The sequence below is a fragment of the Callithrix jacchus genome, chromosome 1 (assembly GCF_049354715.1).
Source record: "Callithrix jacchus isolate 240 chromosome 1, calJac240_pri, whole genome shotgun sequence".
In the NCBI taxonomy this organism is placed as follows: Eukaryota; Metazoa; Chordata; class Mammalia; order Primates; family Cebidae; genus Callithrix; species Callithrix jacchus.
The window spans coordinates 202,039,198-202,057,512 of record NC_133502.1 but is presented as its reverse complement, the minus strand read 5'-3'; the positions used below and the strand labels follow the sequence as shown (position 1 = coordinate 202,057,512).

General features: G+C 42.1%; 1 protein-coding gene across 22 annotated transcripts in view; it reads right to left on the bottom strand.

Annotated features, from left to right (window-relative positions):
• Positions 1–18,315, bottom strand: part of SFI1 (SFI1 centrin binding protein) — a 115,723-nt gene that overhangs the window by 42,979 nt on the left and 54,429 nt on the right. For all 22 annotated transcript variants that reach the window (XM_078338772.1, XM_078338792.1, XM_054240310.2 and 19 more), the window contains 2 exons: positions 16,104–16,221; positions 11,971–12,073 (listed from right to left, as the gene is read on the bottom strand). In XM_078338772.1, the coding sequence (XP_078194898.1) occupies positions 11,971–12,073; positions 16,104–16,207 (207 nt within the window). In that variant the 5' untranslated portion in view covers positions 16,208–16,221. The remainder of the gene's footprint in view (positions 1–11,970; positions 12,074–16,103; positions 16,222–18,315) is intronic.

The following is an 18,315-nucleotide window of genomic DNA, read 5'->3' as shown; positions in this document are numbered from 1 at the left end:
CCTTTTTCAGGCAAATTAGTTCCAGGGATACCTATCTATAGAAGCTATGGGTTTACAAGGGTCTGTAAAGGCCTACAGGGGTCTATAAATGCACTCCTTTAGATCAGTGATAATCCATGTCCTAACTGAAGATGACTTAGACAAAGACTTCATATCTTTTCTTCAACCTGTCACACATCTCCTTTCCTTCCTCTCAACTGAATACCATCATTCCTATTTCACTAAGAAAATAAAAGCAATCAAAAGAAAATTTTCTCAAGGTCTATCATGTTTAACCAGCCACTGCCAACAGGCTCTGCCTTCTCTCTTTCCTGCTACTCTGGGTAAACCGTCCATGCTCCCACCAAAGTCAGTGCCTTCCCAACCCTGTCCTGCTGTGGCTACATCTCATCCTCCAAGTTTACCACCTTGGCAGTTTTCCCGCTTATGCATTATCAGTTTTCACTCTCTACAGATTTTTGAAATCGGCATATAAATGTGCTATTATTTTTCCCATCCTAAAAAAAAATCTCTTCAGGATGTAACAGCTAAAAGCAATGGGTGACCTTTGATTAGACTGTAGAAATGAAAATAGCAACAATATACAGTTGTAATTTGAACTGCATGTTACATATTATCATATCAATATTAACTTTCTTAGAATATAATAACGATATTATGGTTATGTGGGAGACTGTCTTTTTTAGGAGATACAAGCTTTAACATAAACTTTATGTCTACAATTTTAGAGCAGCTCAGACAACATAAATGTATTTATAAACTTAGAGAAAGCAAATGTGGCAAGACATTAACAATGAGTTGGTGGAGCAGGGTGGCTCACACCTGTAATCTCAGCACTTTGGCAGGAGGATGCTTGAGCTCAGGAGTTTGAGACCAGCCTGGGCAACATGGCGAAACTCTGTCTCTACCCTCCCCCAACCCCCCGCAAAAAAAATAGCCAGGTATGGTGGTGTGTGCCTGTAGTCCCAGCTACTTGGGAAGCTGAGGTGGGAGGATTGCTTGAGCCTGGAAGGTCAAGGCTGCAGTGAGCAGTAATCACACCACTGCACTCCAGCCTGGGTGACAGAGCGAGACCCTGTCTCAAAAAAACAACAAAACAACAAAAAACCACAATGGGTTAAAATAGGTGAAACACATACAGTATCTAACTTTTCTATGATTTGGTATTTGTCAAAAATAAAAAGCTGCAGGGGAAAGATTGCCATTACAAAAATACTTTCAGAAAGGAATAAACCAGTGATTCTCAAGCAAACAAAGCAACACCCCTCTCTAGACCCTAGACCACATTGTCCCATCCAGCTAACACTTTGGTTCTCTTTCAAGCTCCTCAAAAGAGCTATTTTCTCATCTGTCTCCCAGGCAGGCTTTCTTGAGCCCACTTCCATGGGCTTACAGAATGAAACTGCTCTTATCAAATGCATCAGAAATCTCCATGTTGCACAATCCAAAGCTCAGAGTTTAGTCCTAACCTCTCTCGACCTGCCTCAAGAGTCTGACAAAGCCCTCCTCCTTCCTTCACCTGGCTTTTGGGATGCGTCCAGGTCCCTGTTTTGTTCCTGTTACTGACTCCGACCTCTGTGCACAGGCTCAGCCCTGGAACCTCTCCTCCAGCTATACTCCCTCCCTTTATTCTTTCACCTACACTAGTACCTTTTTTTTTTTTTTTTTTAATATCGGGTCTATGTTGTCCAGGCTGGTCTTGAACTCCTGGGCTCAGGCAATCCTGTCTCAGCCTCCCAAAGTGATAGGATTACAGGCATAAGCCACTGCACCCCGCCCACTAGTACCTTTACAGACTGTCTGCCTACTGAGAACTTCTGAATTTCCCAAATTTACATCCTCTCCTGGCCCCATCCTCAATATTCCATATATATATATATATATCCCACTGCCTTCTTAACATAACTTCTTGTGGATATTCAAAGAGCCTATCAGGCTGAAGATACAGAGTCCAGAATTGGGCTCCTCGTAATCTTTTCCCAGAAACCTGCTTCTCTTGCAGTCTTTCCTATTTCAGTAAATGGCACTCCATTGTTCCAATTGCTTAGGCCAAAACTTAGAAGTCATTTTGGACTCTAAAACTTCACATCTCATCCATCCATCTTTTAAATTTGTCAGTTACATCTTTAAAAGATATCCAGAATCCAGGCACCATCTTCTTATTATCTTTGTGCAAAATCTCACCTGGAATTTTGTAATAGCTTCTTACTTGTTCTCCCTGTTTGTATCCTTGATCATCTCTGGTGTTTGTTTGTTTGTTTTTTATTTATTTATTTAGAGACAGGGTCTCACTCTGTCACCCAGACTGCCAGACTAAAGTACAGTGAGACAAGAATATGTCTCACTGCAGCCTCTACCTCCTGGGCTTAAGCAATCTTCCTGCCTCAGCCTCTTGAGCAGCTGGGACCACAGACATGCACCACCATGCCCAGCTGATTTTTTTTTTCCTTGAGAAAGGGTCTTGCTCCATTGCCCAGGCTAGAGGGCAGTGGTGCAATCATAGCTCACTACAACCTCAACTTCCTTGGCTCAGGTGATCCTCCCACTTAGCCTCCTGAATAGCTGGGACTAGAGACATGTGCCACCATTCCGGGCTAATTTTTTGTAGAGATAGGGTTTCACTATGTTGCTCAGGCTAGTCTCAAACTCCTGCACTCAAGCTGTCTGCCTGCCTCGGCTTCCCAAAGTGCTGGAATTACAGACACACGCCCCCATGTCTGGCTCTGATGTATTCCCAACACAACAGCCAGAGTGGTCCTTTTTTTTTTTTGTTAGGTCACTTAAATATCTTTTATGTGACAATTGTCCTTCCTGCTTTTTTCTTCTTTCATGCCATCAATCTACTAGAGCAATCAAGTCATCTAACCTATGAAATGTCCCACATTTTGGATTTGGCTGACTAACCTCAAGGTGCCTCTAACTTGTTCCTCTGACCCCTTTATTTCCTGTAAACTGAGAGATCCACTTTAGGCTTGCTTGGAGTCGGGTTCATATTTTTAGGCAAAAACAGTTCATGAATGTGGCTGGGTACTTCCCCTTGTACAGTATCATGAGGCATATCCCATCTGGCTGCCATAGGTGTAGCAGTGCCAAGACTGTTTGGTGGATTCAGATAGCAGGTAGCCAGATTCCTCTTACATTTTCCCACCATCCTCTCACCTAGTGGTGGCTGCCGTGATCTGTGTCCTCATTAGGGGTGGCAAAACAGCAATTTTCTAATTCTAGTATTTCTTCTGCATTTATTAACTGGAATTCTTCTACAAAGAAGACTTCTCTCTTGTTAACCCTCTGGTTTCCTGGAGTTAACAATTTATGCAGAAAAGGTGGGGAAACTGCTTATTTTTTTGCCTTCATTAATTTTTAAAGAATTGAGTTACTCTCCTAACAACCCAAAATCATGACCAGTGATTTCCACTTTCTTTTAAAATTATTTCAAATGCATGAATTTTTATGTACTTGATGTTTTCACTTTATTGAGCTCAAGTGATCCTCCTGTCTCAGCTTCCTGAGTAGCTGGGAATACACAGGCACCACCATGCCCAGCTTATGGTTTTTTGATGCTCAAATTTTTCTATCTCAAGCCCCGGGAACCCTTCCAAGTTGGCTCCTGAGTCCTTCTGACACAACTCCATTAGCGTTTGTTCCTCAGTTTTCAGCACACCATGTCCTAGGTGTATCATGTTTATTTCCTGCCCCAGACCTATAATCAGCCATTTCTCTAAAAAGCCCTGGTTCCTTTTAGTGGGAAATAGTTAAGACCACAACTTGGGCACTGGGGATACTAAATGATATACTACTGTCACTGCTTCTAATCCTTTTCAGTAAACAGAGTTAGAAATGGGTTTTTTTTTTTTTTTTTGAGACGGGTCTCACTGTTCTTACTCTGTCACCGAGGCTGAAGTGCAGTGGCATGATCTTGGCTCACTGCAACCTCTGCCTCCCAGGTTCAAGCCATTCTCGTGCCTTAGCCTCCTGAGTAGCTGGGATTACAGGTGCTCACCACCACCATGCCCAGCTGATTTTTTTTGTATGTTTAGTAGAGATAGGGTTTCACCATGTTGGCCAAGCTGGTCTCAAACTCCTGACCTCAGGTGATCCACCTGCCTCGGCCTCCCAAAGTGCTGGGAGCCACCATGCCAGGCCAGAAATGCAATTTTTATGGTTAAAAAAAAAAAAAAAAAAAAGATATATCATGAGTCTATATTTATATTTACAGTTCCAACTGCAGATTGCAGATTAAATTTCTTTGATTTTTATACTTGTAATCTTTTCTACTGAAGATCTTTATTTCTAACACTGCCATAATTATTTGCTTTATCTTACAATGTAACTATAACACTTTTAATATAACAATTTCAAACCTCATAGTAACAATAACACTTAATTTAGTAAGAATGTGGTTTTAGATTTCTCAGCAGTTTATGTCCTTTTAACACATTCCACTGAAATGAACAAACTACTGTATTTTAGTTACTTGAAGTAATTATTTTCTGTGTAGCCACTGCCATAAACTTGATGTTTGTTTCAGTCTGTTTTGAAAATCTAGCAACTGCTTTTTATTTACTCTTGCTTTGTAATTATATAAAATATTTATATAGTTCCCAAGTTAAAACTATGTAACAAAGTAAATTCACAGAAGTACTCTATTCCTATACCCTTCCCTCCCACCTCCTATAGGTAACCATTTTTTGGTAAGCTTTTGGTTTTTTTTCCATTATTCTTCCTTTTAAAATATAAGCAAACACAGACACACACACATACACACAAACAAACATTCATGTATATCCTTCCCTTTCTTACCCCAAAGGCAGCACACTACAAACCAGAGAATCCTGTTAAGACACAGGTACAATCACATCACTCCTCTGCTCAGAGCCAGCAGCTCTTGACCTCCCCAGGAATAAAAGCCAAAGCCTTTAAGGGGTGCAGCCTGCAAGGCCCCATGTTCTGGCTCCCTGTTACCTCATGACCTCATGCTTCCTACTCTCCTTCTCAAGCTCACCAATATATTACGATATATATCGAATTCACAAATGGAATTACTCAATATGACAATTTTTCCAACCTAATAAGCTGTCAGTCAGTATATTATAATACGAATCTTAACAGGCTTTGTTATAGAACTTGACAATTTGATCCTAAAATTAATAAGACTACAAAAGAACAATTAAGACAAGTTTAAAAAAAAAAAGGAGATTCTCTCTCAAATATAGAGCCTTAAGAGGCTCAAGGTAGGAACAGTAATACACAGCTAGCATTTATAGAGCATTTCCATATTCTAGGCATTGCTCTGAGTATAACTGGATCATCCTATTAAAGCCCTTAACAATCTTATGAGGTAGGTACTACTATGATGTACTTACAGATAAGAATTCTGAGGTATAAACAAGGTAAAGTAACTAATTCAAAAGCACAAAACTAATAAGTGATAGAGGCAGAATTCCACTGTGACAGTCTACGTGCTTCATTAAATCATAACTAAAACCGTATGGTATTGGTATGGTATGGATAGGCAAATAAATGAATGGAAGAGAGAGCCGAGAAACAGACACATAAATAATTAAAAGAAACTGGGGGTTGGGCGTGGTGGCTCATGCCTGTAATCCCAGCACTTTGGGAGGCCAAGGAGGGTGGATCACTTGAGATTAAGAGTTCAAGACCAGTCCGGCCAACATGGTGAAATCCCCGTCTCTACTAAAAATACAAAAATTAGCCAGGCGTGGTGGTGGCGGGTGCCTGTAATCCCACCTACTTGGGAAACTGAGGCAGGAGACTCGCTTGAACCCAGGAGCTAAAGGCTACAATAAGCTGAGATCATGCCACTACACTCCAGCCTGGGTGACAGAGAGGCTTTTTAATGCAAGACTCCATCTAAACATTAAAAAAAAAAAAAAAAGAGAGAGCAAGAGAAAGTGGAATTCATTGGTGTTTTTTGTTTTTGTCTTTGTTTTGGTCTTTAAAAGAAGTGGATTATCTGGGCACAGTGGCTCATGCCTATAATTCCAGCATTTTGGGAAGCCGAGGCGGCCAGATCACTTCAGGTCAGAAGTTCAAGACCAGCCCAGCCAACATGGTGAAACCCCGTCTCTACTAATAACACAACACAACACACACACACACACACACACACACACACACACACACGGCTGGGTATAGTGGCGTGCACCTATAATTCCAGCTGCTCGGGAGGCTGAGGCACAAGAACTGCCTGAACCTGGTAGGCAGAGGTTGTGAGCCGAGATCGAGCCACTGCACTTAGCCTGGGAGACAGAGTGAAACTGTGTTTCCTTTTCTTTTTTTTCCCTTGAGTCTCAGAAACTGTCTCAAAAATAAAAAGATTTTAAAAAGAAGTTGAATAATTAGCGAAAAAAGATAAAAAACAGACTAGTAAATGGTATGGAGCAATTTCCATACAGTGGCTCATGCCTGTATATCCCAGCACTTTAAGAAGTCAAGGTGGGAGGACTGCTTGAGGCCAGGAGTGCGAGAACAGCCTGGGCAACAGAGAAGACCCTGTTTCTATTTTTAAAAAAGAAGAGGGCCAGGCATGGTGACGCATGCCTGTAGTCCCAGCTACTTGGGAGGCTGAGGTGAGTGGATCACTTGAGCCCAGGGGTTCTGGGATGTAGTGCGCTATGCTTATCAGTTATCTGTACTAAGTTGGGCATCAATATGGTAACCTCCCCAGAGCGGGAGACCACCAGGTTGCCCAAGGAGGGGTAAACCAGCCCAGATTGGAAACTGAGCAGGTCAAAATTCCCATGCTGATCAGTAGTGGGACTGCACCTGTGAATAGCCACTGCATTCCAGCCTGGGCAACATAGCGAGACCCTGTCTCAAAAAAAAAAGAGGGAGCTACAGTGGCTCAGGCCAGTTGTCCTAATGTATAAGGAGACAAGCCACATGTTCAAGGCCAGCCTGGGCAACATAGACCTCTCATCCATTAAAAAAATAAACCTCAAAAACATACTGTTTCACTAAAAAAAAGTTGCAAAGTACATGACACCATTCATAACTGTCCTAACTACACAAAGCCATAGCATTCACTTACTAATTAATTTCTGAGACAGGGTCTTGCTCTGCTGCCCAAGCTGGAGTGCAGTGGCATGATCAATGGCTCGCTGCAGCCTTAAGTTCCCAGGTTCAAGTGATCCTCCAACCTAAGCCTCCCAAGTAGCTGGGATTACAGGCATGTGCCACCATGCTATTTTTTTTTTTCTTTTGGAGAGATGGGGTCTCACTATGTTGCCTAGTCTGGTCTTGAACTCCTAGGCTCAAGTGATCCTCTTATCCTGGTCCCCGCAAAGTGGTGGTAGTTAGGTGTAAGCCACCATGGCCCCCCCCACCTCTTTTTAAGTGATGGGATCTCATTATATTGCCCAGGCTGGCCTCAAAAGAGGACAAACTCTTGACCTCAAGTGATCTACCTGCCTCAGTTTCCCAGGTAGGTGGGACTACAGGAGTGCATCACCACACAATTATTCTTTATGGACATGTGCACATGTTTTTATAAGAAAAAAAGAATAAAGGAGAACAATCACACCAGAATCAAAATAGTAGCTATCTCTAAGAAGGAGAAGCAGTAGAAGGGAGAGAGGGAGGTAGGGAGGGACGGAGGGTAGAGCTTTGGCAGTGCCCATTAAATTCTGTTACTTTAAAACATTCTGGGGACCGGGCACAGTGGCTCACACCTATAATTCCAGCACTTTTGAAGGCTGAGGTGGGTAGATCATGAGGTCAAGAGATCGAGACCATCCTGGACAACATGGTGAAAGCCCGTCTCTAATAAAAAATATATAAAAATTAGCTGGGCATGGTGGTGTGCACCTGTAGTCCTAGCTACTTGGGAGGCTAAGGCAAGACAATCACTTGAACCCAGGAGGCGGATGTTGCAGTGAGCTGAGACTGCGCCACTGTACTCCAGCCTGGCAATAGAGCAAGACTCTGTCTCAAAAAAAAAAAAAAAAAAAAAAAATTCTGGGCTGGCCACGGTGGCTCATGCCTGTAATCCCAGCACTTTGGGAGGCTGAGGTGGGCGGATCACTTGAGCTCAGGAGTTTAAGACCAGCCTGGGCCTGGGCAACATGGTGAGATCCCGACTCCATATTCATAGACACATGTGCATGCGCACACGCACGCATGCATGCATGCACGCATACACACACACACGCTGCAGTAGCTGGGCATGGTTGCACACACCTGTGTTCCCATCTACTTGGGAGGCTGAGGTGGGAGGATCACTTACACCTGTGAGGTCAAGAGTATAGTGAGCCATAATGGTGCCACTGCACTCCAGAATGGGCAGCAGAGTGAGATCCTTACCCTAAAAAATAACTTAAAAAAAAATTCTGCAGCAAGTATAGAAAATGCTATAACCTTTTAAATCTGGGTGAGGATGGTGAGTACTTGGCTATCTGCTAATATTTTTATAAGTGTTTTATATTTTATGTGTTTCTATGTTTGAAATATCAAATTAAATTAAAATTAAAATTTTACGTATTTCATGATGTCTTATCCGCTTAGTGCATAGAGATGCTGTGCATATTAAGAGAGTGTAATTCTTGGTATGGTACTTACGAACACAAAGCATCGTCATCATCATCATTCTGAGACAAGGTGTGATATACAAGATATGGAGTACAGAGGCACAATCATAGCTCACTGCAGCCTCAACTTCCCAGGCTCAGGGGATTATCCCACCTCTGCCTCCAGAGCAGCTAGGACTACAGGAACTCACCACCATGCCCAGCTAATTTTCTGTATTTTTTTTGGTAAAGACAGTGTTTCGCCATGTTACACAGGCTGTTCTCAAACTCCTGGGTTCAAGCAATCTGCCTACCTCGGCCTCCCAAAGTGCTAGGGTTACAGGTGTGGCATTATTACTTATAATCCACACAATGAAATCCAGGTCATACTTAGAGCCCCATATAGTTTTTCATCGGTATCAACATTACCCTCATTACTCACAGTTTTCATTGGATTTGACTCTGAATGACTTTTAGCTGTTTAAATATGCTAAATCCAACCTCAAACCATAAAAGTCTCCTATCATAAAAAATATTTAATCAGAGCCAGGCATGGTAGCACATGCCAGTTGTACCAGCTACTTGGAGACTGAGGGAAAGATCACTTGAGTACAGGAGGCCAGCCTTGGCAATATGGTGAGAACTCATCTCTTAAAAAAATTAATCAAATATGTTGTTGCATGCTTTGAAGATAACCGTAAAAAGAAAATTTTGGGGCCAAGCACAATGGCTTACACTTGTAATCCCAGCACTTTGGGAGGTTGGAGGGAGCAGGTGAATCACTTGAGGTCAGGAGTTTGAGACCAGCCTGGCCAACATGGTGAAACCCCATCTCTACTAGAAATACAAAATTAGCAGGGGGTGGGGGCAGGTGCCTGTAATCCCAATTACTTGGGAGGCTGAGGCAGGAGAATCGCTGCATCCTGGGAGTCAGAGGTTGCAGTGAACAGATTTTGCCACTGCACTCTAGCCTAGGCGACAGAGCTAGACTGTCTCAAAAAAAAAAAAAAAAAAAACAGGTCCTTCAGCGGGGGTGCCAGAAACCCTGTTTCCGGCCTGCACGGCGTTCTTCCTTTTCTATCCGCCATCTGTGGTGAAGTTGCCACCAAAATGCAGATTTTCGTGAAAACCCTTAGAGGGAAGACCATCACCCTCGAGGCTGAACCCTTGGATAAGACAAAAAATGTAAAGGCCACGATCCAGGATAAGGAAGGAATTCCTCCTGACCAGCAAACACTGATCTTTGCTGGCAAGCAACTGGAAGATGGACTTACTTTGTCTGACTACAACATTCAAAAGGAGTCTACCCTTCATCTTGTGTTGAGACTTCGTGGTGGTGCTAAGAAAAGGAAGAAGTCTTATACCACTCCCAAGAAGAATAAGCACAGGAGAAAGAAAAGGTTAAGCTGGCTGTCCTGAAATACTATAAAGGTGGATGAGGATGGCAAAATTAGTCACCTTTGTCGAGAGTGCCCTTCTGATGAATGTGGTGCTGGAGTGTTTATGGCAAGCCACTTTGACAGACATTATTGTGGCAAATGTTGTCTGACTTACTGCTTCAACAAACCGGAAGACAAGTAACTGTATGAGTTAATAAAAGACAGGAACTAACAACTACAAAAAACAGCAAACAAACAAAAAAAGGAGTTCTAAACAGTAGCATCAGAATAATTTTAGAGCCTCTCCAAGTGGCTTTTAGAAAGGGAAGAACACTAGCACAGTTGTCCATCAATGACAGCAAATCAGTCTCATTATGTTTAATTTCCCTAAATTCACAGTCACTCTATAAGTGCAGTCAGTCTCTCTGAGTTTATAGTATTTTCCCATTTATCAGTTCCATCTCCCTCCTGAGGTTACAAGTCTATTCAGCACAATACTGCATGGTGATTAAGATGATGATGCAGTTTTCTAGCTGCTTAGGTTAAAACCTGGCTCTAAGCGTCACTACACCTATGACCCTGGTTCAAGTTATTTAAACCTTCCAGGTTTCCTTAACAATAATATGAGATTTTTTTTTGAGACAGAGTCTCACTCCGTCACCCAGGCTGGAGTGCAGTGGCACAATCTCGGCACAGTTATCTTCAAAGCATGCAACAACTGCAACCTCTGCCTCCCGGGTTCAAGCGATTCTTCTGCCTCAGCCTCCCAAGCAGCTGGGACTTCAGGCACACACCACCATGCTGGCTAATTTTTGTATTTTTAGTAGAGACAGAGTTTCACCAGGTTGGTCAGGCTAGTCTCGAACTCCTGACCTCATAATCTGGCTGCCTTGGTCTCACAAAGTGCTGGGATTATAGGCATAAGCCAATGCACTGGGCCAATCTGGAATTTTTTAAAAAGCACTTAGTCCAGCACCTAAGACCACAAGTAAGATCACAATAAAAGCTACTTCTTCCTTTTTTTGAGACAGGGTCCCACTGTCACCCAGGCTGAATAAAGGCTACCTCTGTAGCTGCTGCTATTGGTACTTTTATTATTATTGCCAAGAACTGTGTCTCTTATTTCTTTGCTATTGCCTCAGAAGACCTTACAAGTTCAGAGGTCTGCAAACTTTTTCTAAAGGGTCAGAAAACAAATAGTTTAGTCTTTCTAGGCCATAAGGTCCCTGTTGCAACTACTTTACTCTGCCCTTGTAATCTGAAAGCAGCCACAGACTATACATAAATGAATGGTTATAGCAGCATCCCAGTAAAACTTTATTCACAAAAACAGAAAGCAGGACAAATTTGGCCTGTGAGCCAGATCCCTGATCTAGTTGTCTGTATATGCTATTTGCAAGTGATCTACACATATTTACGTGGACTATGCAATTTGTTGTTAGAATAAGAAGATTACTATTCCTATATTTGGAAACAGGAACTAATTTTTTTTCCTCTTCCCTGTTCTATTTCCTATAACTTACTTGGCAGCTCTGTAAGTACCCGGCAGACACAAAAACATGACAAGAATTCAGAGAATATGTCAAAGGATAAGAAAATTTTAGTACAGGCTTTAGTCCTTGATGATTGACAAAAAAAGCCAGTGGCTTGCCTAAAAGAATATTCTAAGGCAATCAAAACTGTAAGGAAAAAGAAGCCAAGTTTTCTTTTCAGTCTTAGTTTCTTTTCTGCCTCAATTATTTTCTGATTTGCTGTAGGGAAACAGTAATGAGGAAATCAGAGTATACTGCTGTTTCTCTAAACACATTTATAACTGATTCATAAATCCCTCTCCAGTTCCACAGAAGCACTCTGGAACTCACTGCTAATCTAGGCTCATCTAGGACAAGCCTTTACTTCATTCCTAACAGCAGCCTCCCTCTGGAAGAGCCCAGCCTTCCAGATTACCTCTGCCCCCACAGCGTCTCAGGCCCTGAGCTGCAGGGAAGGCCCGGCACTGCTCTCCGTGGGTGAGAGGCGTGACAACATGGATAGAGAACACCAAAACCCATGCCTGTGGGACTCACCTGCAGCTGGAGGCTTAGGGACCTGTGCTTCACAGCAGAGGCATGGAGGGCACGGCTCACACGGATCTGTCCTAGTCGCTGCCTCCACATGCTCCACCACACCCTGTGAAAGAGCAAGTCAAAGATGGAACCCATCAGAAGAAAGCCACTCAGAAAAGAGGAGCACTTAGTGTGGGGCCTCAGACCCTCAGCTCTAGTCCTCTCCCTCATAGTGCCATCTGTAGATTCACTGCTGGGGGAAAAAGGAAAATAACTGAGAAAAAGTCCTAGAGCTGCCAATTAATGGTTGGAAACTTATGGTTCCTAAGGTCAGATCTGGCTTTAGACACCACAGACATGCTCTGTTCGGCCTACACAGACTGGTTTGTTAAAAAAAAAATGTTATGGTCTTATCAGACGTGGCCAGGGAAAAACAACAACAACAAAAAAAACCAGACATAGAAAAAAAAAATGTTATGGGCCAGGTGCGGTGACTCACACCTGTAATCACTGCACTTTGGGAGGCCAAGGTGGGCAACTGGCTGAGCTCAGGAGTTTGAAACCAGCCTGGACAACATGGTGAAACCCCATATCTACAAAACACACACACACACACACACAATTAGCCAGGCATGGCAGAGTGTGCACCATGTAGTCCCAGCAACTTAGGAGGCTAAGGTGGAAGAATCGCTTAAACCTGTCAAGGTTGCAGTGAGCTGAGATCACACCACTGCACTCCAGCCTGGGCGACAGAGCAAGACTCCATCTCAAAAAAAACAATAACAAAAACTTATTACCAACATTTGAAAATAAGGAGATTTCAAATTACAAAGTAATCTGTAATAAAATGGCTTTTAGATTTCTAGTCCTGCTGTATTCTTTTCCTTCTTAGCTTCCTGGTCAGACTTTCATTTCAGTCTTGGTTTCTTTTCTACTAATTTTCAGATTTGTTCTAGGAAAATAGTCATGGGGAAATAAGAGTTTCCAACCTGTGCTTTACAGAAACACTCCTCTGCCTGGTCACTCTAACCAGAAAGATGTCTATTAGACCATGCTCACCTGCAGCACTCACTGCAAAACCTCAAGCTATCTTACATTATCACTTATCTTCTTCTGCTGCTGCTGCTGCTTCTTTTTTTTAACATCACTCCCATGCAGTAGAATCACTTATCTTCTCATGCATTTAGGGAATCACACATTTCCTGAATACAGTCCCAGCACCAGTATAGTACCAGGAATGTTTTGTTTATTAATTTTCTTAGGTATATAAACTATTTATTAACAGACAAGGCCTACAGACTTATTTCTTCTTGGACACACTCAGAGTATGATGCAGTGGCCAGTGGTCTTGAATACAAAAGCCCCAGAAGTGGCACAGCCCTCTATGGGCCCAAAGCTTCTTCAGTCGCTGCAGGTCTGCATGGAGCTTGTTGTCCAGACCATTGGCTAGGACCTGGCTATATTTTCCATCCTTTACACCCTTCTGTCTGTTCAAGAACGAGTCTGGGATCTTGTACTGGCATGAATTCTGCATAATGGTGATCACACATTCCATCTCATCCTCAGTGAGTTCTCCTGCCCTCTTGGTGAGGTCAATGTCTGCTTTCCTCAACACAACATGAGTATATTGTCAACCACACTGTTAATGGTAGTGATGGCAAAGGCTGTTTTCTGTTGCCCATTGATATTGGTGTTGAATACTTGCAAAACATGCTGGAACTTTTCAGGGATCACTAGAGACATGGCAGCAGCACAAGCGGTAGTGTGCAGGCCTCCTGTGGAAACCATTTTTCTTTTTTTGAGACAGAGTCTCACTCTGTTGCCCAGGCTGCAGTTCAGTGGTACAATCTCAGCTCAATGCAACCTCTGCCTCCCTAGTTCAAGCAGTTCTCATGCCTCAGCCTCCCAAGTAGCTGGGATTATAGGTGTGCACCATCACACCTGGCTAACTTTTCTATTTTTTTAGTAGAGATGGCGTTTCACTAAGATAAAGTTTCAGGCACTGCACCTAGCCTAGTACCAGGAACATTTTAAGCCCTCAATAAATAGGCTGGGCACTGTGGCTCATGCCTGTAATCCCAGCGCTTTGGGAGGCCCAGGTGGGTAGATCACCTGAGGTCAGGAGTTCAAGACCAGCCTGGCCAACATGGTAAAACCCCATCTTTACTAAAAATACAAAAACTTAGCTAGGCATGGTGTCGTGTGCCTGTAATCCCATTCACTCGGGAGGCTGAGGCAGGAGAATCACTTGCACCCAGGAAGTGGAGGTTGTAGTCAGCAAAGATTACACCATGGTACTCTAGCCTGGGCGACAGAGTATTTATTTGAGACTCTGTCTCAAATATGCTGCCCAGTCTATTTATTTGAGACTTTGTCTCAAATAAATGTATGCTGAGAAAATGAATTATTTATATAAAAACATCACTCAGACTCAAGTAAAATTGCATACTAATTAGGCATTTTGAGATACTTGCTAAATACATTTGAACAATTTTAATTAATTAATTAATTTTTTTTTTTTTTGAGACAGAGTCTCCCTCTATCACCCAGGCTGGAGGGCAGGAGCACGATCTCTGCTGACTGCAACCTCCACCTCCCAGGTTCAAGTAATTCTGTGCCTCAGCCTCCTAAGTATCTGGGATTATAGGCACCCGCCACCACACCCAGGGAATTTTTTGTATTTTTAGTAGAGATGGGGTTTCGCCATCTAGGCCAGGCTGGTCTTGAACTCCTGACCTTGTGATCCACCCACCTTGGCCTCCCAAAGTACTGTGATTACAGGTGTGAGCCACTGCACCTGGCCTAATTATTTATTTTTAAAAATTGTTTGGTGCGTAGAGACAGGGTCTTGGCTTTGTTGCCCAGGCTGGTCTCAAACTCCTGGCCTTAAGCAATCCTCCCACCTTAGGTCCCCAAAATTTTGGGTACAGGTTTGAGCTACTGTACTCTGCCAATTTTATTTCTACTTAAATAACTTCTTTATATCCACTGCTGTTCTGGACACTGTTAAGTACTTTACAGATATTCCTTTATTTCTTCCTGATGACAAACCTACAACTATGGTGTAACTATTTCACAGATGAGCAAAATAAGAGTTGAAGAGATGAAATGACCCAATAATGCAGGTTGGAAGAGGGATTCAAACCCAAGTCAGCACAGCTGCAAAGCCTCTGCTATTATCCATACTTTGTTCAATACCCAACTCTTTCAAGCAGGAAGTGAGCTCTTAATATCCTACCATTCAGGACACCAGTGGACCACTACAGACAACATACAGTGCAATCTGTCCCATTATAATGCAGCTCACTGTTACACATCTGGTTATAAAAGTGGACTAACTCATGTTCCTCAGTACGTCTACAATGCTGATGGGCTGCAATGCAGAACAGCAGTTAAGAGCATGGGTGGGTGAGCCTAGTTTTGCCAATTACAACATGTGTGTGCTAGGCAGGTTACTCAACCTCTCTGAGCCTTACTGTACATCTTAATCTTAAATTATAAGTACAATCATGGTACTTATAATTTACAGTGAGGGTTAAAGAAGATACTTTATGAAATTAACACATGCACACATAAACTTAATATAGGGTTTAGAACACCGTACTCAATTAGTGTTAATTATGATTATGTAAAAATCTGATCTTATAGTTGAACAAGTTATCAATAAATCTTTATTAGGCATCAACTATGTTCAAAACATTGCTTCAAGGTGGGAGCGGGGCATGGTGGCTCATGCCTATAATCCAAACACTTTGGAAGGCTAAGGTGGGCAGATTGATTGAGCCTGTAAATTCAAGAGCACCCTGGGAAACATGGTGAAACCCCGCCTCTACAAAACAAATGAAAAAAAGAAATTAGCTGGGCATAGTGGTGCATGCCTATAGTCCCAGCTACTCGGGAGGCTGAGGCGGAAGGACTGTTTGAGCTTGGGAACTGGAAGCTGCAGTGAGCTGCAATTGTGCCACTGCACTCCAGCCTGGGTGACAGAAAAGACCCTATCTCAAAAAAAAAAAACAAAACAAAACAACACAACAACAACAACAAAAAAAAAAACACCATTGTTTTAAGGTGGGTTTATATGCTGCTTTTCAGCACCATAAAGCTGATAAGGTAAATGATGGTTGCTAATTTGTAGGACAGTTGAGGAGACTCACCGTAAGATACTCCGTTGCCTAAACTCCAGAGCCATAGTCTGCATCTGAAGTTTGGTCCTACGAAAAACCACGTAGATCAACCAAGACTTCCAGGCTTGTCGCATCTTTTGCTTTGCATCTAGATTCACCAAAGAGATTTTTAAAAGGCATGGGAAGAGATGGATTACTCTGGGTTATGATAAAAGCTCAAGGGCTTTCTTTCCTTTAAATATCTAAATCCCTCCAACCTCCAAGTGCCCCCTGCTGGAAAAGTCGTGAAGCACTACACAATTAATTAGGGTGCAAGAACGTGAAGACTTTGAGCAAATAATGACTTTTACAAAGCATTTAAAGAAAAATCAACATACTGAACTGCTCAAAAACCCTTTGCTTTAAAAGCATGTATTGTTTCTTCGTCTTGAACGTATTTAATAGCTGCTGTTCTAATAAAGTGCTTATTTTTATGGATACACTCTGCAATTTTTAGATCAAATGATGTGAACAAACAGGCAGCAAAGAAGTGGAGAGATGGATCTCACAATGATGGCATGAGCGGATAATCAAAGCTGGGTAATGGATACATGGAGGTTCGTTGTTCTATTAAACATCTTTCAGGCTGGGCGTGGTGGTTCATGCCTGTAATCCCAACACTCTGGGAGGCTAAAACTGGCGGATCACCTGAGGTCAGAAGAGACCAGCCTGACCAACCTGGTGAAACCTGTGTCTACTAAAAGCACAAAAATTAGTCGGGTGTGATGGTGTGCGCCTGTAGTCCCAACTACTCAGGAGGCTGAGGCAGGAGAATTGCTCTAACCTGGGAGGCGGAGGTTGCAATGAGCCGAGATTGTGCCATTGCACTCCAGCCTGAGCAACAGAGTGAGACTCTGTCTCAAAAAAAAAAAAAAAAAAAAAGACACCTTTCAATTTTTGTATATATTTAAAGCTTTCCACATTACAAAGTTAAAGAAGAAGAAACCACAATATAAAACTTGCTGTTTGACTCCAAGCTCACACTTTTTAGTAAAGAGGAAAAAGAAACTTGCTGTTTGAAACAATAATTGTAAAACAGAATAAGCAAGATAAAGGGAAAGAATATATACGTTGAGGAAACAATAAAAATGCCTAGTCATTATCCTGGAGAAAAGATAATTTACTAGATATGGAAGATGCAAAGGCACACAGGTCTCTCCTTGGTGTACATTATATTTTCATTATGAAAGTCACTACTAATGAAGTAAATTTCTTATCTTTTTAGAAGGCAAAAGAGAAAATAAAATTATATAAATCATTTTTAGGACAACCTCCAAGATGTAGTCAATAGGACTATAACTATACTTTATACTTCACAGTTGTTGACAAATCAAAATATGAAAGAGAATTTTATATCTTGCTTGGTTTCACCCTGGACATCAGGAATTAGCACACTTCAGGTAATGAGGACTAGTGTGGTGCTGTGGTTTAGAATTTGGGAGATCCTGAGTAAGGCAAACCAGACTTACTGGCTCTTTCACTTATTACATAAGTAATCTCATACAAGTTCCTCATCTGTAAAATGGCGCCTCTCTCAGAGATATGTTTGGAAAGTGTATATGAGATTATGTATCTATGAAAAATTTCTAAAATAAACACTATCTGCTCTTTCCAGAATATGGAACACAGGAATCTCATTAACTATCTCTGCTATGATTCTGATGCACAAGATATTTGAGACCCATGCTTCCTTAAGGCTTCCTTAAGGCTTAAAAGTACTTGCAAACTTTTTATTTAACAGTGCAAGAGTGAATGGACACTCCCTGAGGTCTATGGACATGGCCTGATATAACTAGTTACATGTCAGAAATAACTCTTGCCTCTTGAGTAGCTGGGACTGCAGGCGCGCACCACCACAACTGGCTAATTTTCGTATTTTTTTTTTTGTTTTAGAGATGAGGTTTTTGCCATGTTTCCTGGGCTGGTCTTGAACTCCTGGCCTCAAGTAATCCTCCCACGTTGGCCTCCCAAAGTGCTGGGATTACAGGTGTGAGCCACCGTGCCTGGACAATTCTTTTTATCTTAAACCTCCAAATGACTTTTTCCTTCTATTCCATAATACCTAGCTAGATTCACTGTAACTATAAATAATATGAGACAGCAGAATGTACATTCTTCAAGTAAATACAGAACATTTACAAGATAGAGCCAAGCTATTTGGGGCCACAAAACAAACCTTAACAAAAATAAAGGAACTGAAATG